Below are 24883 nucleotides of genomic sequence, written 5' to 3' on the forward strand. Positions count from 1 at the left end.
TTACTTCCTTGTTGTGACACGGAACGGAAGATTTATCAGCGAGGAATGTCGTAGTGAATACATAGTAGTCACACTGATCAGGGCTTACTGACATCTGATACCAATGCATCACAGCTTAACATGGACAGATTCGGAAACAATAGACTGAAAGTTTAGGGGTGGGTTGCGAAAAATATTTCCCTTGTGCATAAATCTTTCAAACAGTAATTCACTACGAGTAGGCAACTTTATTATTACAAAAACACCACTTGCCAACCCAGGAATGTTTCGGTCTTAGGATTGGTGGATAATTAAAATTGAAGTTATTGATTTTGAATAAGAATACAGGAAAACTGGAGTAGTATTCCCCTTGTCAATTTTTATTCCTGACATCTGACACCAATGCATCACATCATAACATGGACAGATTCGGAAACAACAGGGGTGAAAGATGGATATCCTCGATCCCCCCTTGTCAATTATATAAATCAAACTTTCATGAATTGAGGTTTAACAGCTTATGTCATTTGTGGTGGCATTTACTTAAGAAGTGTCAATGGTGCCTAGGTACATGGTCTCTCTCAGGAACATGTTCTTGATCTGGTGTCAGTGTCTGTTAGAGGTACATGTTCATCAATAGGAGACAATGGTGTGTCTATCAGAGATACATGTTCATCATTAGGAGACAATGGTGTCTGTCAGAGGTACATGTTTAACATTAGGAGACAATGGCATGTCTGTCAGATGTACATGTTCATCCATAGGAGACAGCGGTGTGTCTGTCAGAGGTATATGGTCATCATTAGGAGACAATGGTGTCTGTCCAAGGTACATGGTCATCATTAGGAGACAATGGTGTCTGTCAGAGGTACATGTTCATCCACAGGAGACAGTGGTGTGTCTGTCCAAAGTACATGTTCAACATTAGGAGACAATACTGTGTCTGTCAGAGGTACATGTTCATCCATAGGAGACAGCGGTGTGTCTGTCAGAGGTATATGGTCATCATTAGGAGACAATGGCATGTCTGTCAGAGGTACGTGTTCATCATTAGGAGACAATGGCATGTCTGTCAGAGGTACATGTTCATCATTAGGAGACAGTGGTGTGCCTGTCAGAGGTACGTGTTCATCATTAGGAGACAATGGCATGTCTGTCAGAGGTACATGTTCATCATTAGGAGACAGTGGTGTGCCTGTCAGAGGTACATGTTCATCATTAGGAGACAAAAGTGTGAACAACTCATGTTGCCATGGACTGAATGTGTGAATTAGTGCATGTGCACACATGTTCACAAATATACATGACAATACCAAACTTCGCTTAAAACATATTTGTGTAGACTGCACCATAAAACATGAAACATCTATACGCATAAGGATGTACAAATGTAGGTATGTATGTTTCCTGGTTATACAGGCTTTCACAGGAAAGGCTTCCCTTCACCAGTCCATAAATAGACATCCATATTCAGCACATAAAATACGTGAAAAGAAAAGTCAAACACATGTGGTGCACAGACAAAATCACTTTTTTATTTTCTGCATGTGTTGACCGCCCATGTATGCATGTTGCCCCCCTTATATTTATATTTACAACCCCCTCACCAGTGTAGAAACACTGGGGCAAGGAGCACAAGGGCCATCATGCGAGGCGTCGCTGTACATGCTGTACAAAAATAAGGACATGTGTACACAGCCTCAGACTAAAAAACCAACAGCTTGTTCTGTCCTAGACTTGCACATCGTTGATGCTGAGAGTGGAGAACCAACTGGCTGGCAGCTGGCTTTGTTGCATTGAACGAGGACTCACACAGTCACACACTCACTCGCGCTCACAGGCTCTCACATATGACACAGTCAGTCTGGCAACACACGCTTCCTACATGGACTCTGTGAATGAGATGGGTCATGATGGATACAACAGAATAAACTAAATCATCATAGCTTGAGATGCAGTAAGGCAACTAGTATGGATAGTAGGCTTCCCGTGAAAAACTGTCTACATTACACAAATAATGTATCTGGGTCATGTTTACGTTTCCACATTAGTTGACCCCTGTTCATGGTCTGGCATTGAACGAGACAAGTGTAAATTACTATTTTTAAGCTCAGAATACTTTATAAAATTATAAACGTCTGAGTTCCTCTTCTTTAAGACTTTGGGTTCCCTTCAAATTTCTGATACATGAGAGGGAACTGATGTTTCATCTCAAAATGTTTCAACAGTGTCCATAAAATCATATGCCACAATACAGCTAAAGCCAAACGCTGTGAACTAGTGAGCATAACTCTGTAATACTAACCACACTATTTTTATAAATGAGGACAGAAAATGGAGCCTATCCGACAGAGAAGCTTAGAGAACCTGAGCAAATACATCACACCATGGCAGTGATGAAATACAATCTGGTGTCTAGCTAGACCTGTCCACCATCATCACCAAGGCTTCTCGCATCCTGATGATATGTTTTGGTTATCACAGACATTATACAGGGAATACAAGTAAAGGACTGTGACAGAACATCTCAAGATTTGTCAGAAGTAGGCACAGTAATAATTGCATTAAACCTGGTAAGTTATCTGACCTACAACAGAATGGATTCAAGCAAATATTATTTGGCGTGCTTCTATAATAGTTTGCGTGCAGCTGACAAGCCTGATATCCCAAGGTACATAATAAACTTCCACAAAAGCAACAACTACCTCCTTACTCTACATAGCAAGTGACAGACAGTAGAAACATTCACAAGAATGATCATTTCCTTTTTGTCTCCTTTAGTTGACGTAAAATACAGAAACTACAGCTGCAGGAATTTGAATCTGTGCAGGTAAGAATTTTTTTTTGAAATTATGTGTTGCGCGATGAAGTTCAGCTTGTTCTCTTTAAAATTATCAGCAATCAGAACCTGCACCCTGTCATAAAAAATCAATTGGCAGGAAGCTTTAACACGCAAGATTGTGAGATCGGAAAACATTAGCTCTGGTCCCGAGGCAAATGCTAAATACAACCTGTGAATGATAAACCTGCCACCCAAATGCCTGTGGTGTGATATGCATAATGGCACACACAAACAAACCTCTCTGAACAAGTGTATGTACATCCATATCACAGTTTACAAAGGGCTCATAACATTCCTTGAATGACAACTAAGACCAATGACCTCTCATTCTAAAGCATTTTGTCTTTATGATAATCTTCTCAAGCTGTATCGATTGAATGATACCCAGAAATATGGGCGAGGCAACCCAAGTACATAGTCAAACAAGGCATCGTCAAGTCCTGCTACACTAAACTGATTTAACAATTCCCTCACCCTGGTAATAATGAAAGTACTAACTCATCTTGTTGGACAACCTATCGTGCTTGGTGATTTCATGAAAGGAGGAAATAGACCAAAACATAACCTTTACACCTTTTAAGAAATTTCCTTGTTTACTTAACTTGATATTCTACATAGTTTTGTTCACTAATTAATTACATATGAGGAAATACTGATCAGTATGCTACCTGCTTAGTCCTTCATGCAACATCTGTAACAGGATTGCCCTTTGATTATCAGACTCTCATACCACATTTCTGATACATTCATTAAACAACCTAACAATGTATGTCTTCCCTGCAAAATTATAAATGAGCATAATTGAGTAGCCAAACTCTGGATGAATGCACAACACAGGTGAAATGATATCATGACTTGTGTACATCATCAGCTAACTGTTTCAGTCACCATCATACACAGAAAAGGGATGGTAGCAGTGGAATCTAATGGAGTGGCGTTACCACAATAACATTGCACAAAAACAGTGAAGAAATGATGTGCTCAATAATAGCACCATATCTCATCAGACCAGGAAAATGCTTTGTGTCATCGGTGCTGCTCTCATTCACACAAGACAGGGCACAGTAGTGTTACTCAGTATAACAGATCCAAGACCACTTCTCATTCGCTCTCACTCGGTTCATTGTGTTATGTGCTAGACGTATCTAAATGACTATGCTAACTGGTTCAAACTGTCTGCCTGCCCACCTATTCTGCCCATCAAAAGTTATCTACTTCAGTCAAATAAAGCATCAGCTACACATGTAATCATACATCAATTACCATAAAGAAATATAGGATAAACATCTAATGACAGTCGACCCATGTCGTCAGTATGTTGAGGAGCTGCAATGGGCTCAACAGCAGTTCTTGGTGGCTAAGGTTGGCATCCATGACAACAAAAAATCACATAAGAAAAGAAACATACACTCAGTGTACAGCATAAAAACCATAACCTCAACTTGTTTGATGTTTGAAATTTTCATGAAATAAATCACATAAAAGTATGTCTGAGCCAATTTCAGTATAGCACACCCACCCGTACTGTTTTCGACACAGAACTGAGCCAATATATGAAGCTACATCTGACATAATTGGCAGCACTTATAATAAACATAGCACTTTCTAAAAACTCATTGCATTATGACAGATTCATAAGCTTCATATATTTGACACAATCTTCTGTAACAGGTTCTAAAAATAACTGCGTTGTTGGGTTAAAAGTGAATATGAGAAAATGATAATTATTTTGATTAGCACTCTTCATTTCAGACAACAAGAGAAAGAGAACCTAGCACATGATAAAGGACAATGGTGGGTCTAAAGTATTTCCCAAAAGTTTTCAAGTTTTGTTAACACATCAGGCACTATAAGCTAACCAACCTAGTAGACAGACAGGTAGACAGACAGACAGGTAGACAGCCAATGAGGCAGTGGATCAGTGTAACGGATGTTCCAGTGTTGAGGGTATGAGATCAACTCGTTCACTGCCACTGTCATGTGGTGCACATGGTCCTCCATTCCTCTCAAGGGTAACTTCAATGTCCAGCATTTTTAGTCTGTCCATTCTCGATGCTTGGCAAGCGAGAGGTAACAAAATGGCAGATCCACATCACATTGCTCTCTCGGCACTAACATTAGTTCAAGTCTCGGTCTTCAAGATACCGATATTCGAAAGTAAAACCTTCCTTTTTCCTTTGGCCCCACTTCTCATAATCAAAGTAGATATATGTGCCCTGCAACAGAGAATAAACTGTATATTTACAAATGGAAAGCTGGTATCTTTTTAAAATTGGAAATGCAGTATTAAGCATGTGGTATGCAGATCAACATAAAACACATATTTTGTCATATTTCAATATTGATGTTTTTGAAGCTTGCTATTCTCTTTGACCTTCAAATAGACCCATTTATCTAGATTTCCTTTCTAAACCTTGCCATTCTCTTTGTCCTTCACATAGACCCATTTATCTGATTTACAGTTTAAACATTGCCCTTCTCTTTGTCCTTCACATAGACCCATTTATCTGATTTACTGTTTAAACCTTGCCCTTCTCTTTGTCCTTCACATAGACCCATTTATCTGTTTAAACATTGCCCTTCTCTTTGTCTTTCACACAGACCCATTTATCTGTTTTATTGTTTAAACCTTGCCCTTCTCTTTGTCCTTCACATAGACCCATTTATCTGATTTACTGTATTAATGGCATCTCTCCACCATGGCTGCCACAACACTTCTGTTACTTTTTCAAATCATGACTGACAACAAATAACAGTATAATTGAAGAAATATTAGCATAGTGTATCCTGTAATACCTTATACTAAAATTGCCTGTATTGTCTGATAAAGGTTTTGAACTACAATTAGCACAGACACAACCAAATAGGACAGACAGTGACGTTAGATGAATAGGTTCTGTTTGTTACAATACTTGCCTGTTCATAGTCTTCTGTAATAGTTTTTGGTTCTTCATGTCTCTGGAACCACATCATGTATTTTGTATGGAACCTCCAAGATTGCTTTTTCAATGCTTTTGCTGCCAGGTATTGAGCCTTAGTACCCTGTAAAATTGATAAACTTACAAATCACTGTACACCAACAGTAAACTAAACCACATAGATGTAAGTAAGCAGTTCAAACGTAATCAAAAGGTTCAAGCACATTTCATGTCAATAAATAACATTGACTGACTGCTTGATCGTTGTTTAATGCTTCACTCAGCAATATTTCAGCTATATGACATTGATGTGTAATTAATCAAGTCTGGACCAGACAATCCAATCAATAACAGCTCAATTCATCATATTTTTACTATGAAAACCAATGACATCTCCATTCAGTGGAAAAGTCAGCTAACTTGCCAAACTTGAAAGCTGTGTAGGCAGCACCTCCAATCATTGTGAAGCAGGATTTTCTAGACAATGAGGACTTCACAATTACATTGTGTGTGTGAAGTGAGGGGGGCTGTCTCAAAACATCAGGAATAAAGTTTCTTATTCTTCATTTACCTTTTGAACAGCTACCTAGTCAGAACTAAACAATTACATGAAGAGAAAAAAACTACTTGGGTTTAAGGGGATTAAATCGGAGGTAAGTGGACATGACAAAAAATGTCAGAACTTTCTCTTGTCGTATCTTCGGTATGTGACATAAGAAATGCTCAAGCTGCAAACAGGTTATTTAAATAGTTTACTTTAGCTATCAACATGAGCATGGCATAAACATGATTAAGGCTAAGTTTCAAAATTAACAGCTCTACTTAAAATCAGTCATCTATTGGCACAATGTCTTTACAGGTTCAATATTAACAGTGAATCAACACAAAGTGAATGTTTAATGCTGGTCAGCAATATTCCTGTGACCGAGTACATAAAGAAGATCTGTAAATATCATGTCTGGATCAGGCAAACCAGTGACTGAAATCATCAACAACAATACATGCCATAGATGTCAAACACAATCATCAAAACCACAGCACATATCTACACAATCCCCATTTTAGTTGTCTCACGGATGTTGAGACATTGTCATATTCATGATAACATATATTTACATGTGAAAAACCCCCAACTTGTTTCATAGATTATTACAAAGTAGAACAAAAGGGAAGAATAAATATTGATTTCAAAACAGAATCATGGCCATTACCATCATTTTATAAATGATACTACCACCTCTCACAAGATGATCTTGGACAATAACATGTGTCCCTAACTTTTGATGTGGTAGGGTTTGTTAAGATACATGCAATTATTACGTTTCATGCCTGTAGATAGTAACCATGGCTCAGGTTACGGACAATAATAAAGCCATGTTAACCAAAAAAACTCAATTCTGGCCTTGACCCAAAATGCAAGACCCATCCTGGAGATGGTGTATACTAAGTTTAACGATATAAGCCTTAATACTTTTTATAACAACCCTTGCACAGTAAAGGAAATAACTGATGACAAAACCTGAAAGAATATCCATTCAGATGAGGCTGCTGACTTGATGGGTTGGTTCCATGTTTAACACCGTACTCAGCAATATTCCAGCTATATGATGGCGGTCTGTAAATAATCAAGTCAGGACCAGACAATTCAATGATTGATAGGCTGCTAACTGGACATCCATACTAGGTTCTGGATAAACCCCTAAATCAGGTGAGCAAACTGACTGCTGTATCATGTACCACTGGCTATGAATAATTAACTAAAGATGGTACAAAACATCAACAGTGTCGAAAAGCACCTATACCAACATACACTCACCTCCATGTAGTAAAAGATAAAGAATAGTGTTTCTGTTGACAATCTTTGGAAGAATTCTACGGAGTCAGCATGGGGAGGGGGGACTTGGGGATAGTACGAAGGTGTAGGGCATGGATTCCTTGGCAAGTAGTGCCTGTAACAATCAACATAGAATGAGATACAAGTTCAGTCACTAAAGTTTCTAAATCTTATAATATCATTTAATCATGACACAAAAAGAACAGTTTCTTCGGGGCAATCAATAATTTGTGTTTTTGTTTTTTTTAATATAAGGTCTATAAAAGTCAAAATTTTAACAGAAGAATTATCTTTCCTTGACTTAAAATATGTCGCATTGTTGCATTGTCTTCTGCCTACAGGTTGAAAAATATTCCAGCACGCTCCCCCTTCTTTTCTATTTTTTTGCCCAATAGAAAGAAAAGGAACTAAAATCATGTTGAATATTTTACAGCCACCATACCTTAATCTTTCAGAGTCTGAAGGATGAGGCAAATGATGAAAAGCAGCTTCTAACATAGAAAGCTGATAATAATGTTCTTTGCTGAGTGGCATGGGTCCAAGAGGTGCTACACCTAACAATGGATTTAAGTGGATGGTAGTGGTCTGCGGTGCCTGTTGCTGTTGTTGGACCGATGGCTGTTGTGCTGTGGATGTCGGCACCGACTGTGACTGCTGACTGGGGATGGTCTGTTCAGGTGATGGGGCGGTGGGCTGTGAAGGAGGGGCTTGTACTGTGGAGCTGAGAAACACACCTGAAAAATAAATTTTCCTATATACATATATGACCTTAATGGCAATCTACCACTCACGTTTTTTTTTTATTTGACATAACCGTTTCATTTCACAGAATCTCCGAAAAGAAACTATTTGGGGAATAAAATCCACAAAAAGAGTGCAATGGCACTGTAGCTCACCTTGATATGTAGTCAACAGAGACAGACACTTAAAGAAGCTGCTGGCACTAATGTTTCTCAAATATATTCAGCATAAATTTGAACCTTTTGAACAAATTTGGGTGTCACCATTGGTGGGAACAAGCATGTGAAGTTAAGTTTCATTGGTCCAGCGGTTTCTGAGAGGAAGATGTTAATGAAGGATGATGGACAGGCTCACTTGACTTTCAGTAACAAACAATAGAACTGTAAGCTATTATTAAAATCAAATTCTTTAGTGATATGTGCTCATGGTTGTCCTTGAAAGATACCTTTGCTATCTGTTGTGACATGAGATGTTGGTATCTGACTCTCTAAACCTGCTTCAACAATTGCTTGCTGTGCCATTGATTTTAATGAAGACATCAATTCAGGACTCTGAAACACAAAAGATGATTTCTGTCAGCAAAACAGTTTTTGTACTTGTTGATGCCACACTCCTGGTCATCTCCCTACCACTAGTACCAGACTAGCCTTAGTGCCATAAAAGATCATAATTACAAACAGAGCTGATGTTATGCGGGCCAGTCAGTAATTTACCAGCTACATATTGGAGGTACGTAAATAATCCAGTCTCTGCCAGGCAAAGCAGAGGTCCCACCTATAGCGATCTTTGTGCTAAGACGATCTTAACTCCCTTACTTCAACATAGACTTAGGACAGATGTAGTGCTAATATCGCTTTGTGGAACGGACCCATGTTCGACAAAGGTCAAATCTTGCAAGGATGGTGTTCTACATAGCCACTGGTTCCCTGGCATCTCAAAGCATAATTACTCAAAATTAGAACCAGCCAACAAATGAATTCAACTTGCCTGTAATGATGGCCCAACAACAGTAAGGGGACCATTCATTGCCAACGGAGCATCAGTCTTAAGTTGTGACTGTGACAAGATTAATGTTGTTGATGATGCTGTAGAGTTGGTGGAGCCTATGGGTGAAGGTGCTGCAGCGCCACTCATTAACGGTGACGGTGCTGATGGTACAGACGGATTTCCCGATGAGTTTAACACAGAGACAGAGTTGACACTGGTTGATACAGAGTTAGGGGTACCATTTGTTGTTGCACTGCTTGCCGCTGCCACATGGTCTAAAGAGTTGCCTGTGGGCTTAGCATCTACAATACAACAGCATGTCATAGCCTCAAATCAATATACACAGTCAATTTGTCAACATCAAAATAATATGGAAGTGACATGTACAATAAAAGCTGTCTTACCTATAACCTGTAAATTGATTGATGTACAACACAAACATTTAAACAATTTGCAAATTGTTTTTTTGTAAGTGGTGCATTTGTCATTAACAGAACAGTGTGAGAATCATCCACCAATAAAGTGCTTCACAGAACAGAAGCCAAGGCAGGCCAATTACCACAACATTCACTGGACAACTGTCAAATAGCGTGGACCTTTGTACAGAAACTGGTCACAAGAATAATTAATTAATGCAAGTACTTTCTGGCAAGTTCTACACTATCTAGGCCTGACACTATATCTCTTCAGAAGGGGTTGCATAAACCAAGTGGCCTTCCACCCCAACCATCAGGCATATGTCCCAAAACAGCAAATGCAATGAGGAAAACCACAGCCCTAAAGCCATTCCTAGATATTTCTTAAATTCAGCAAGATCTAAGCAAAAGGGCATCGGCATAAGCTAGCAGTATAATAGAGAGAACAGGCCATGTGACAGCTGCCAGTATGTTGGATGTCCCGACCATCAGGCAGGGTGGTCAGACAGACAGACAGATGGACAGACAAGACTGATGGACGGGCAGATGGCTTACCCTGGAGGAAGCTACTGTGAGCAGAGGCATTTCGCTGCCCCCACACAGAAGGGATGGAATGGGAGAGCCGTGGAATGGGAGTACCTACAAGATACAAGTGCTAGTGTTAATGGAGTCAGTCAGTGTGGAGCTGTTGTACTTGTACTGCTCTCCCTCCCAGTGGGCCCTTCAGTGTCAACACAACTGAAACAACTAGGTGGCTGGCAGGCACGCAGGCAGGCAGACAGGCAGGCAGGCAGTCAGCACGTAGGTTACACAGAATGTTAGCAGGTATTGGTACAAGTAGTAGTAGCAGAGTCAAGGAGATTCACAACTGCTGTAGTCTTAATGATTCAAGCTTGTTACTGCTGAAAGAAAAGTCAGTGACATGCAATGCCATAACATACCTAGTCAGCTAGCTACCAGTCCTGAAGCTATATTAGTGGAGTATGTAAACAGAGGTAGAACATTACTGCCTGCTTTGTAATTCCAGACAATTTTTTAAGGATGAAAAATAAAATTCCTTCTGTAAGAACCTGACTGAATCCCCCCCCCCACCCCCACCCTACACTCAAAACACACTTCAACATCTCAAAACAATAATTTTTTTAGAAATTCCCTTACCTTTCTCTGGTAATCAAGAATAGTCTTAGATAAAGTAAGAATAGAACAAACTGCCTTTGTCAAAATCATTATAATGTTTATATACTAAAGTAATATTTTTTTCCTCTAAACCAGTTCTAAGTGCATAAATGTATGCAATCAAATACCAGCAATTTTCCCTGAAGATTTCATCCTTTTGAATAATCAACTGGAACCACAAGAATTATTTCCCATCACCATGTTACCTGGAGCAGTAGAAGAGGGTTTTCATCATGCATACTGACAGACTGCTCAGACAACAGTGTTAAGCTGCCACCATCGGTTACATCTCACACAAATATGGGAAACAATCAACAGAACAATTTCCATCTTCTTATAAAAGAAGAATCAGCAATTGCAGATTGAGAAGTACAGATTTGAAAAGTGTGTTGCACATCCTTGCTTTTGAATCACCTAAAGTGGCTGATGTATTCTTTCTATAATATAACAAAAAGTATTTCATTGTTTTTATACCTCAGAACAGGAGGTTAAACATTTCTTTCGTAAAGTTTTCAAAAACCTTTTCTCAAAGGAAGAATGTGAACACAAAATCAAACCTGCGTTAAGCTGAACTATGTGAGAAAACCAAAACGGTGCTGAAACTGTGTGAAAGTTCTTACCCGGTGCACTGTTCTGACTGCTGGCAGCCGCTGCGTATGCTGTGAGAGGAGGGGTTGGAGTCGTGGGATGGTGATTGCTAGAACTACTGTCAGAATTTTGAGAATGGGGGTTACTGAAAAAGAAATATAATATGCTTACTGACAATAGATGTAAACAAGAGTCATCAGAAGATGGCCCCAACAAATTCAAAAGAACAAATTCATCTAACTGTTTAGTCCAACTTGATTTCAATCTAATCTGTGTCCGTATACAAGAGTAGTTAGTAAACTATCAAAACAATACCATGGAATTGGGATTTGAAACTTTGTATTTCTACATACAGATACACACCACTATGAACAGCCAAAGTCAAACTTGTTCCATGGAAATGGAAAAAACATAAATTCTAAACACCGATAAGTAGCAAAAGGCACCATTTTAGCCCTTTGTTCATATATGTACCAAGTTTGGATGAAAAATGTTGAATAGTGTTCTGATCTGGAAACCTCACCAACCTCCATTTCAGCCAAATTCCTAAACAGCAAAAGGCACCACTTCAGCCCTTGGATAATACATGTACCAGGTTTGGATGAAAAGACTTTCACAGTTTTTAGGTGAGATGAGGTGAAATGGGGTTTAACGTCACGTCCAAGATTATTGCACTTTTATAGAGACGTGCACGTACGTGTGTGTTTGTGTGGCTGCATGTACTAGTCCGGACTGATTTAGCAGATTTATAGTGCTAGCACACTGAGATATCATGCCGCAGTTTAACATGAATATCGGTACCCCACTCAGACACAGTACACTGACTCCGAGCCCACCAGTCCTTGTTTTAGCCCCTTAATGCCGAGCGCCAGACAGGGTTACAACAAGTACCATCTTTTAACGCCTTTTGGTATGACGCGGCTGGGGATCGAACCCCCGACCTTCCGCTCTACCACTAGACCACGGAGGCGGTCTTCACAATTTTTAAATTATGCTCGGGAAATGACACCTACCCCCACCCCTTTTGAAACTAAGTCCAAATTGTTCCCATGGAAATCAAGAAAAATAAAAATTGCCAAAAATCTTTTATAGCAAAAAAACACTTCAGGATTTGTTTGATAAGTCTGCCAAGTTTTGTTGAAAGATATTGAATGTTTTTTTAGTTACGCTCTTGAAACGAAATGATTACAGACAGACAGACAGACAGACAGACAGACAGACAGACAGACAGACAGACAGGGGAGATAAAAAAGATACATCATATAGAATAAAGTTTGATACTATTGAGAAAAGACAATAAAACCATCCCTTACATATGATGAGTGAATTTAGTTTAATGACACAGTAAGTAATCATTCCATTTACATCATGTCAGCCTGTAAGAGTTGAGTAAGGACAGACATCACTGAACACAAGCATAGGTTCACAAGCCATGCCACTGAGCTAAAATGACATGCCACTGAGCTAAAATGACAATCAGCCAAGACAACAAACATAGGCTACTGGGATCAATTTAAACTCCCATTGCGCCATTTATGGTCAATGGCGCTCTTTGCAATCAGTTAACAGACAGCACACGAAAAAAACATCAAATTTGTGATGTCAAATACAAAATCAAGTTCATATGAGAGGATCGCCTGAAGTGATGCAGTTCTTAAATAACTAGAAACATGATCAGGGTGAACCCAGGAATTGAACACACTATCATATGTTTCTGTCATGCTTAAGGGATGCAACACAGGCCTTCCAGAGTAAAACAAAGATTAGACCCTTTGGGACAAAATAGTTTGCTCACAATCTCTGTGCTAAACTAGAAGCAGGGGAGATAACTTTTCTGTGAAAAGTAGATGTAACACTCCTTGAGGCTGAAGTTTTCACCACTCACCTTTGAGTTGTCTGTTTTGAAGGCGTGGTCTGTTTGTTACTCATTGTTATTGTTGGTGTCAATGACTGATTGCTTCGCAGCTTCTGGAAGTCATAAAATTTATTTTTTTACACACTATAAATATTAAATAGAATTAATCATACTTAAACCATTTAACGCGACATCCAAGATTATTGTACTTATATTGCGACGCACGCATATGTCTGGCTGCTTGTACTAGTTCGGACTAATGCAGATTTTGTAGTGATAGCCCACCGTGATACCATGTCGCAGTTTAACATGAATGACCAACTCAGAAACAGTTTACTGACTCCAAGCCAACCAGTATTTATTTTAGCCTCTTAATGCAAACACCAGGCAGGGTAACAACAAGTACCAAAAGTCTTTTGGTACGACACGGACGGGGATCAAACCCGTAACCTTCCGCTCTCCAGGCAGGCACTCTACAACTAGACCATGGAGCGGTCATTTACCAATCAAGCATCATGCAATTGAAATGTTGAAAAGATAAACATAGTCTTTTTCTGTGAGATATGTTACTTGAATGTTATCATGAACAAAATATATTCAAGTGTATGGCTTTGAGAGTGTAACACTCCAAAAGTAAATACAGCATATAAACCAAACATATGTCGTTGGTGGAATTAAACAGAATCACGGCATATGCTATTCATCGAAAGGTTATCATGATCTATCATGATCACTGTGATACTGGAAGTAGGTCAGATGAGAATGAGAATGTCACTGTGTTGTTTCCTTCATCCTTTTATTAATATCACCATTAATACAGGCCTGACACAAGAATTTAAGAGTGAGTGAGTGAGTGAGTGAGTGAGTGAGTGAGAGTGAGTGAGTATGGTTTTACGCCGCTTTTAGCAATATTCCAGCAATATCACGGCGGGGGACACCAGAAATGGGCTTCACACATTGTACCCATGTCAGGAATCGAACACTGAGTCTTTGGCGTGACGAGCAAATGCTGTAACCACAAGGCTACCCGACCGCCCCGAAAGAATTTAAGAAGTTCAATGCAATGAGTCACCACAGAAAAGAATTACATGAAGCTTACTCCACAGCGAGATTGACCTTAAACATAGGTCACTCAGAACCTGTTCAATGTATGTCCCCACCCTAAAGATGGCATGTCTATGTTTTGTTCACCTACAGTTAATCCCCCTAAGTTAGATGGTAACAAATGTTTAGGCCATGATATTGAAGATGACCTTGACCTATAACATGACTGATCAATGTGGCAAATAGATTTCCCAGGGCTATCAAGGTGATGCACGTGGTATGACATCTCTGAGATCTCCAAGCACTGCATGGTTTCAAAAACAGCGACAGCAGTCAAATTAAGTCAAAACCTTACATGATGCTGCTTAATGGGTAAAGCATCATGGAAACAGGAAGACAAAGTCATCAATATGCCCCACAATGGTAAATACTTGACGTGAAGAAACTCGTTGCCACGGAAACTCAAAAACATACCAAACTATCAAAAGGCACCATATCACAACCAGAACCATCTACATGTATGTGCCAAGTTTGGTGAAGAAATATTAATCTTATGTTTACAAGATCTGTTTCGGAAACGAGCACCACCACCATTTTTAGCTTAAGTCAACATGGTCAAATTTGTTGCCAAGGTAACTAAAACAAAATAAGGTTTTCAAAAATCCCATACCACCAGTTCACAACTAGACCAAATATTAAATGTACCAAATTTGTATAAAAAACCATTTACGGTTTTTCAGATCTGCCTGAAGACGAGCACTACCGCCATTTCAAGCTTAAGTCACAGATGTTGCCATGGAAACTCCCAATTATTTTTTTTAAAGAAATCCCAAACTATCAAAAGGCACCAGTTCACTGCTAGACCAATCTATGTACCAAGTTTGAGGAAGAAATATTGTACGGTTTTCAAGATCTGCTCCGAAAATGATGTCCACTTTAATACCCCCCACAAAACATGTTGCAGGGGATAAAAATATAATTCTGAATATTGTAGGGATATTTTGTACATGTAATCACTACAAAATGCCTACTAATAAGCAAGATTAAGAAACAAGCACATTTCTTTCAATATTGTTAGCTTCCTGGGTGACGCAGTCATCAAAATCACTTTTTTCAGTCAGGGATGATTGTGATTTGAAACCTGATTGATCAATCAGAATTGAGTATTATCCAAATTCATGGTAGAATTTTAAGAATTAATAGTTGGCACCCCTACCTCATCTGGCTGTGATTTATGCCTCTTCCTCTCAACTTCTTCAGACTTGTCCTGAAAAACACACACCTACATTTCAGTTAACAACTGCTCTATATTACAAGTAAAATTATACAAGAAGATATCAGAGTTTGTTCATCATTACTTTAGCTTGTCATCAATGCTTACCTCTGATTGCGCACTCCCTGTGGAATGGTTAACACTTGGACTAGGTGAAGGGGAACTTGAGTTTGTTGATGTCGGCGTGCTCATTGCCATTGTCATCAGTTTCTCTGCATCCTCGTTTTCAGGGGGTGATGATGGCTGTAGTGTACCTGAAACACAAAGGAATCATGGAAATTCCACATGCAGAACACCATGTCACAGTAATCCACATCCCATCTTTATCATGTCTGGTGGAATGGGCGTTGTCCCACTCGCCCGGCACCGTTTCATATGTTGTTTCACCCATCAACTTTAAAGAGAGTCTGACAATAGTCTGTATACTAGTTTTCAATGCAAAAGCAATTTGAAATACATCATAGATACAGTAACTTTTTACACAATTTTCAGGTGTGATGCTGCACCCGGGTACTCAACAGCACATTTCTGTCCATTCTCTAAGTCTCTTGTATATGGCCAGGGTATTTCTGAACATACTTCCACACAGACAGGCCATAGTGTGGTTGGATTAGTGAGCGATTCTTCTAAGGGCATTATGGGCAGCAAGCTTATAGTCAGTAAAGATGCTGAAAGGGTTTAGTTGAAGCTGCAGGTATCCGACATGAGATTTAATCGAACTGAATAACCTTTCATAAATCGGAAAAACATATGAATTAATATATTAAATGTTTTCACTTGTTACATTTAATTGTATTTAGGAGTTGGATAAATTTGGTGAAATAAATTCATGAGGTGAGATAATACACCAGACTCACAGCAGGGCTCGACTTAAGGAACTTGATTTAACTTGCACCATGTGCATATTGACATGAAAATATAGTTGCAACAGGAAAAACTAGGATGCACCCGGGTCCCATAAATGTATCATAGTAAATATCTGATCTTTGATAACACAACATGTAAGACAGACTATAGCCGGCTAAACACTGATACATTATCCCTAATCCCCTTCAGTCTGCCGGGTGAGTGGGACTGACCAAAGTCAGACTGTAACAAATTGAGTCTTTGCAGGACGAACCTGAGGTTGATGAGGAACATTCAGGTAAATGACAGAACAAGTTACATGCTCCAATTGCTTTAGGCTTAAAAAAATAAAAGAATTGGTCCTCAGGCAATGTTTTTTGAAAATATAGCGCAGGTGGGCGGTGTTTTTTTGGTTTTATTAGGTTGTTCAAACTAGAATATAACCAAATAACAGCTGTGTAACCAAAAAAACAACTGTATACACTCAACCTTGGAAAGGGTCTCCTTACATAAATGTATTCCTTAATGAGTAAAATATTGGAATAGAGTATTGGACATGGAATATTTAACAATTTAAAAAAAAAAAAATGGAAACAAAAACGAAAAGTGCGGCAAACTTTATAATGCCTGAGAACCAAGACTATTATTTGTCTTAGCCTTTACACTGATTCAAGATTGATAAACAAATAGGCATGCTGTGGGCAGGTTTCCAGCTTCGGCCTCCAAACAAAAACTTTACCATTCTCACCTATCTCCTCCAGATCTAGGTCATCATACACAAACATATTTTCTTCAAAGTCTGGTTCTTGGTTGGATTCAACATAATACTCAACATCATCTTTGATCTTCTTTATCTGAAAAATGAAGGCATTTCTCTGTCATTAACGTCTTACAAAAGTAAATTAAATGCTGCCTTTGTTAGAAACATCATGTTTGATTGAGAGACAATGTGATATTAGCAATGATGAGACACTATAGTTCTCTAACCTGGTCTGGTGTTATGGCATCATTATCCACCATCCTCATGACCATCTCCAGCTTTTGAATGTGGACTTTGTGTCTGTCTTGCCAGCTCTTCAACTCATCCAGTTTCTCATGCTTCAGACAAATTCAATATTCATTAAGGTATCGAGAAATTATTAATTTACATTTTACTTAATAGTTGACATTGGAGTGTTTGAGAAGAGAGTAATCCTTGGATAAGCCATGAAAAGTCAACATTCATTAATGTAGTGGCTAGTAGTGTTTCGACTGATTTCGAACTGAAACTGAACTGTCACCTACTAAAAACTCAACTGTTACTCAATTCTTCCATCATGGTAACAACCTAATTGCACAAAAGGCATGGGTAAAATTTCCTCCTCTTATATTGTCATTGTAAATGTTATATTTGGTACAACATACATACTATCAAATTGTACTTTCACTACCATAAGCAACTTGCATACCTCAGTTTTCTTTCTCTTGGATGTGCACGTTAATGTCTCCAGTTCACTTTCAAACTGATCAAGCTGGACATTGAGATTATCAATCATGTGCTGCAAAACATGAAACAATTCTCTATAAAAGCATTTATATCACCTCCATTCCTGTATTTGGCACCCTCACCTAGATACCTACATATACTATTGACTATCTTTAAGTTCATGACCTTAAGTATAATACATATATTCAGTCACTACAATCATTAAATAAGGTAACCAAGACATTTTTCAAAACTGTCAGCTCTAAAACAACCTTGTACCAATCCTTGAAAATATTTAGTTAGATGCCCAGAAACTATCTGGAATGAGAGACATAACAAGAGTCATCAGAAGATGACAAATCCCCCCGTCCCCCACAAATTCGAAAGAACAAATCTTCTGACTGTCACTTTAAGTCCATCTTGATGGGAGAATTTCTATCAAATGTGTGTGTCCATATACAAGAGTAGTTATTGAGCTATCAAAACGATACCATGGAATTGGGATTCAGGACTTCATATGTTAGGTACGGTACATACCACTATGAACAGAGTCAAAGTCAAACTTTTTACCATGGAAAAAGATTTTTTTTTAAATCCCTAAATAGCAAAAGGTGCAAGTTGACAATCTGGTCCTTGTGTGTGCACAGTTTCAAGAGAATAATTATTAGTTTTAAAGATATGGTCCGAAAACACTACCAATTCAAACTTGTTCCATGGAAACGAAATTTTAACACCCATAAATAGCAAAAGGCATCACTTCAGCCTTTGGTTAATACATGTACCACGTTTGGATGAAAAATGTTGAATAGTGTTTTAGTTTGGATCCAGAAACCTCACCTACCTGTTTCAGCTAAGTCTAACGTGTTACCATGGAAACAGGGAAAAATAAAATTTTGAAATTTTCCTAAATAGCAAAAGGCACCACTTCAGCCCTTGGTTAATACATGTACCAGGGTTGGATGAAATGACTTTCACAGTTTCCGTGTTGTGCTCTGAAAACAACACCTACCCTACTCCCAAGTCCAAATTGTTTCCATGGAAATTAAGAAAAAGAAAAATGCCAAAAATCAGTAAATAGGAAAGGGCATCACTTCAGGATTTGTTAGATATATCTGCCATTTTTGTTGAGAAATATTGAACATTTTGAAACATATACAGTAAAAGCAACATCTAAAATAACACAATATTAGTAAAGTAATAGTTTGTGCTTAGTACGGGGCACTTATAAAGATGACAAGCAGATTTGGTCAGAAGAGTTTATTGGGAATGGGGTGCTTAATATAGCAAATGTGGTATTCGTAATTGCATTACTCTGCAAAGACCTATTTGTATCGCTAGATAAAGACTACACGATATGTGAAGGTACGAACCGATAACCAGTTTGTGATTTCTCCTTTCTCTTTTGTTTGTGGGTCAAGCTTTGCAGCAGCCCCAAGACCCTCCTTTGAATAAGCTTTCGTCTTTGTTTCTCGCTCAACCACCTTGAATCTTTCCATTTGCTGTAAACAAGAATATCATGCTTAATGTCACCATTGCTAAGACAACAGACTTATTTATACTACATAGCAAGAAATAATTATATTTTACTGAACTTGATATGAACTATGAAGGCAATATTTCTTGACAAGATATCTTGACATTCTGAAAATAAATTCATGGAAACATTTGCTGTATTGGATACAAATGGTCCAAGAGGAAGTATGTCAGTTACTTACTGTCAATATTGTACTGGTACACTGGTTCATGACATTGACAGTAAGTAACTGGCATTTTACTTAATGTCAGTTACTGTCAATATCATTGTACTGGTACACACGTTCAAGAGGAAGTATAATGTCAGTTACTTACCGTCTCTATGAGTTTTCTGTGGTCCAACAGAGTGGACTTGTCTTTGATGTCGCTGTTGGCAACCCATGATTTGATCTGATCACGCAATCGCTGTAAAATGAGAAATGTTTTATGTTTATTCTGCCTGAAAATGTGTGGCATAAAGTAGAGCCTACCTGAGAAACATAACATTACAAAACTAAGTGTCTTAAAATTGCTGAATGTATCACAAAGAATAAATATTTCCATGGCATCAAACTTTAGCATGCTTAGCTATGATTCAGACGATAAAGCCCACAAAAAGAATTCTCTCCAAGGAAGCTTAGCTGATAAACAGTGTTTTGTATAGACTGTAACTTTCTCCAAATTTCACAGTTTCTGCATATGCAGTGTAGTGCACATAATGTTAAGGCATGAAAAGAGATGAAAATACCTGTAACTTCTTGATTTCTCTTTTCAGATCAGTTTCATATTTCTCCTTCTGGTTGCTATTAGTTGCTTGTTGTACCTTTTAAAGAGAAAAACAACTTTACAAACCTCAAAACCAAAAACAGTCCATATGCTATACAAGCATAGTCCCATTCCAGACTTTCTTGCATATTTGCTTAACAGTTACGTCTCCAATATTAATCTATGATTTATCGATATTTACTCAGCGATTATCGATGGCCAGCCCTACGAGGCACTGTACATAAAATTCAAGCATGCCATTTCCTGTGTTATGTATGCCATGGGCATGGCAGCACTAGTAATTTCCAACCTGAAAATTAGAAATGTTAAGTGTCAATCCATTCATACTATGAAGTCACTATAACTTCAACAATGAATGACTAGTAGCCCTTCCACACAGTTGGAATTTAACATAAATCCATTAGGCCTGACTTGCACCAATAGAAACTAACATTTGTAGTTCACTAGTGCTCATAATGATATCATATAGCAAAACTGTAATAAATGGCAAAATTCTTCTAGTCCTCATGATACCTTAACCGTTGGGCAGAATGGCAAGGACTAGTGCCAATTTCTACTGCTGACTTGTAAAATTCAGGAAGAACCAGTGACACTTCAGTGTGGACTACCACCTTTACCATAAGGTAGATCATTTTTGCAGACAAGTGAAAATAAAAGTTCACTCTAACCCTGTTTCAGTGTTTCCAGTCATTGATCAATACTACTAACTACCGAGACAAGTCTCTGTTAACATCTGGGATAAGATTGGTCTTCAGTATCCTATGCTTGCCGAAAGAGGCGACTAATGGGATCGGGTGGTCAGGCTCACTGACTTGGTTGATGCATATCAGTGTATCCCATTATGTTGTTTGATGCACATGATATCAATCACTGGATTGCCTCGCCCGGACTCAATTATTTTTAAAGTCATATAGCTTGAATATTGCTGAGTGAAGTGTTCAACAAACATAACAGAAAAGTGATTCAGATTGATGCTTGTCATCGTTCAAATATATTTCTGCTTCCCATCAAATGTATCAGGGTCTTTGACTGATGGTCAATAAACATGTATTTAATACACTTCATCAAGTTCACATATAAAAATCTATGCCTGTTTGCCAACACAACGCACAAACAAATAGAAGGTGTAAAAAGCAAACAAGTAGACAACCAATAATCAAAATAATATGTGCCTAAACTAAATACAGTGGAATGCTTAATAGTACACAGCTGCGAGAACTTCCTGGAAATTTATCACACAATCCAACTCACTGCTGCCTCAGTACCTGGCATATCTGCATTACATTAATTATTCCTTTGGATTATAATCAATATTCATTCACTGACACTGGATCATCAAGGATGACCATATACATGACAGTGAAATTCAAGGATTGGCAATCCAGGGTATTCTGAGAATATCATTCTCAGGGAACCGTCAATGACTTGGCTCTATAAAACAGGCACCTGTGCAACCAAAGATCATTAAAAAATGCAACCTAATATGTAATATTAGATGAATAGATGACCACGGAAGTTTATCCAACATGCCCGATCATAATGATAAATGAGTACAGTGAATACAGAAACAAAACTTTTCAATGCTCTGCCTACACTGTAATACATTACATTAGAAGACTTAACAGATATAAAACAAATCTATAGACATGATGAACCAGACCATGTCATTGCCATGATTGCTGAATGTATTGAACACATAAGTGAAGGTTTGTGGTTCAAACATAAACACAAGTGTCTGTGTGTAGTATGGATCATATTTATCATGTTTATAGATATAGTTTCTTTGGTTTAGTTTTGTACATTGCAATATATCATTCCATCCATGCTAACATGTACAATCAATAAAACATACAACAGACAAATGAAATAAGACAGTTTACCACAAAATATTAAGTAGGACATATGAAATAATTATGCTTTGGATCTCTATACATACTAAACAGTTTGTAAATTGATAATCTGACAAATTGCTGTACACTACAATCCTATGTTTAATACATACACTGTAGGGACTGGTTCTATCATATTTAGTACATGTTGAGTGAAAGGATTCACAAAGAAAATATGCAAACAATGTCCAGGACATGTGAGTGTATACCTTTTTCCATATGTCTTCAAATACTTCAACACCTTCACTAACTTTCTTAAGGCATCTGTCAATTTCACCTGAAAAGAAGAAAAAATATTTTGTGTTGTCTAGTAACAAGTAACAAAAATGCAAACTTTTCAATTCCTGACAAAGACCACAAATCTGTCGATTGACACCCGTGACACCCTTTTTAGTATTCAAATCTAATGGTTGGAGGTAACTCTAAGGAGCCAATCTGGATCATACACACAAAATAATGTTGCATAACTGTCACCTGAACGAAGATCAGGGATCATATTCTGATGCAGTTTGCATTAAATTTAAATTAATTTTGCATCCCTGTCATATGAACATCCCCTTCTACATCCTTATCACCAACACCTCTGGGATCACTTGTGGATTGAATTCCCCAATATTATGCTCTAGTGCACATAAATCATAACTGACATCAGTAAATGCCACTAACTTGGTGTTTATGAGCCATCGATTTCTAAATCTTAATAACGCATCAATACTGAATGAATTATGTATTTCACAAATTCACAACTTTTTTGTAACTAAGTATACCATATTGACATACATAAGAAGTTCAGATGTGTGGGATCTTTTGAAACTTTTTCAGGAATGTAGTCTGTGTAGTTAGCAGTTAGACTAATAAAGAGAAAAAACTGCCATGAAAGCTTCTATTAGCCCATGAACAACATTTGTACATATGGACCTATCTCGCATAGCTTGAGGGAATACCATAGATCATCCATCGGCTGTGTGTGTTTCATACAAGATATGAATAAGGGTAGTTACCGGTAGGCAGTTTTCCAATGCATGCCATACTTATTTGACAAACATGATAAAAAAAGGATGGTCTTTAAATTCAAATATATATTTTTAAATAATGTAAAATGTTTGTGTAAGTCTGCTTTCGATTTTAAGAATGTTGCGATCATAATCCTATAATTTACAAGTGTGAATATGCATGATTGGTTATTATTTTCATGTATATGCATGTACAGTTGTAAAGCAATGCATCCAGAATGGCTTGTCCTCAAACATGTCACAAAGTAGTAAACAAATATACAAAACTTGGAAACAACCCTGAAAGATCAAAGAATTTCAAAGATCAAATTAATTCTGATTTTGTCCCATTAACTGCTTTCCATGGTTAACCCATACATGGTCGGACAATAAATTGGTCTACGGTTTTAAATATCTTCATGATCATTAGTGAAATCTTCATTCTATGTACATGATCCCAATGATGTATGTTTCTATTGCAATATCAGTACATTTAATGATGGAAAAATAATCACTGTTTATCTTCCTCAAATTTCTGTGAATATACAGAGTGGACTGCTGAGTTTGAGGCCATGCAAGTGCTGAGGATAGAATTATGACAATGTTTATTAATGCATCTACTTAACCATAACAAATTTAAGATAGATTTCAAAACTACTGATTTCATTAACTTGTACCAAATTAAAACTCTTCTTTTGTGCTCAGCATATTAAGTTGTGCCATGTTAATCAGAACTTGGTGGAATCAACAGGACTGTCAAAATGACATGTAGCTGATCTAGTTGCAATAATGAAAAATATAATTTGTCAAATGATGATGTATAGTAGCCTGTTGCGATCGGAAGACATATTAAATCATAAGCCTTTCTGCATTGACAATGTGGGAGAGCGAGACCACATTTACAAATCTGAGCATCAGATTTAGAGGGTGACAATTCAGTTACTTAATTATATCCAATACTTTTGATATCACAATTGAGGTGAAATTCAAATAGTGAAATCCTGACCAGATTTATTCTATCCTGAGTACGCTGTATATGGCAGATGCACACAACAATATTTGAAGGTTTCAGACAGGAAATGTTTTGTTTTCCCTGGTGCATCTACAGAACATTCAACACGTTTCCATATGTGCATCACTTAGTCAGGATCTCGCTGAAACATGTGTATTAACTCTCTAATTTCACCTCAATCGAGTATGCAGATAAATTACAGCAATGTTATTTCTGCAGCTGATTAGATTTCTGCAACACAAAATCTTCTTTCATTATAACGAAACCAGAGTGTGGAAAGTGTTTGCTGTTATAAGATCTCTCCTCACCTTGAAGCTTTCGCCTGTCAGCCATAGCTACGAATACCAATAGAACAGTAATGTGGGCATGCTACGACTGCTGCAAAATATCCCAAATTGACATGAAAGACAGACAAAAAGTGGGAAATCCTCTGTCAAAAGACTCCTAAGATAAACCAATATGGCTGCTATTCACTCGCAGGCAAATCACATAACAAAAGTGCTTGCGCGACTTCGGATGAGAAGTAGGTCCGAGTGGTATTTTCATTCCTGGGTATGAAAAATGAACTGCTTCAAATTGACTTATTTCTTAGTCATTTATATAGTCATTTTAATTGTAGTCAAAATTAAAATCACACAAGGCCAATTTTTAGGTGAAAATAACGAATATGGTCGACGATATTTTCTTGCACCGGAATGGCCGAGGCTAAGTTTATGCGCATGCGTTAC

General features: G+C 37.9%; 1 protein-coding gene across 5 annotated transcripts; it reads right to left on the reverse strand.

Moving 5' to 3' along the window:
- Nucleotides 1-1499: 1499 nt before the first annotated feature.
- LOC139467932 (CCR4-NOT transcription complex subunit 3-like) lies at nucleotides 1500-24835 on the reverse strand. 5 transcript variants are annotated; one of them, XM_071249520.1, is made up of 20 exons: nucleotides 24464-24835; nucleotides 23659-23724; nucleotides 22361-22428; nucleotides 20225-20299; nucleotides 19813-19902; nucleotides 19335-19463; nucleotides 17948-18037; nucleotides 17487-17597; nucleotides 17239-17353; nucleotides 15762-15907; nucleotides 15597-15647; nucleotides 13367-13449; nucleotides 11514-11626; nucleotides 10273-10356; nucleotides 9302-9603; nucleotides 8760-8865; nucleotides 8016-8307; nucleotides 7556-7688; nucleotides 5738-5863; nucleotides 1500-5037 (listed from the first exon to the last, which is right to left on the reverse strand). In XM_071249520.1, exons 1-20 carry the CDS (start codon nucleotides 24486-24488, stop codon nucleotides 4939-4941), a joined length of 2304 nt encoding a protein of 767 aa, XP_071105621.1. In that variant the 5' UTR covers nucleotides 24489-24835; the 3' UTR covers nucleotides 1500-4938. The 5 variants fall into 5 exon arrangements, with proteins under 5 accessions (XP_071105621.1, XP_071105620.1, XP_071105622.1 ...); XM_071249519.1 differs by having other exon boundaries at nucleotides 15597-15662; XM_071249521.1 differs by lacking the exon at nucleotides 23659-23724 and having other exon boundaries at nucleotides 15597-15662; nucleotides 24464-24834.
- Between the last annotated feature and the right edge of the window lie 48 nt (nucleotides 24836-24883).

The sequence above is a fragment of the Haliotis cracherodii genome, unplaced genomic scaffold (assembly GCF_022045235.1).
Source record: "Haliotis cracherodii isolate W230 unplaced genomic scaffold, xgHalCrac1.p SCAF_2, whole genome shotgun sequence".
Classification (NCBI taxonomy): Eukaryota; Metazoa; Mollusca; class Gastropoda; order Lepetellida; family Haliotidae; genus Haliotis; species Haliotis cracherodii.

What these genes read in the sequence shown, in the direction of transcription:
- LOC139467932 (XM_071249519.1), bottom strand. Translation starts at nt 24,488, where the DNA reads ATGGCTGACAGGCGAAAGCTTCAAG. An exon ending in ACAGAAAACTCATAGAGACG is followed by an intron (nt 19,464 to 19,812) that starts GTAAGTAACTGA and finishes TCTTGTTTACAG; the next exon opens with CAAATGGAAAGATTCAAGGT. An exon ending in ATGCCATAACACCAGACCAG is followed by an intron (nt 17,354 to 17,486) that starts GTTAGAGAACTA and finishes TTCATTTTTCAG; the next exon opens with ATAAAGAAGATCAAAGATGA.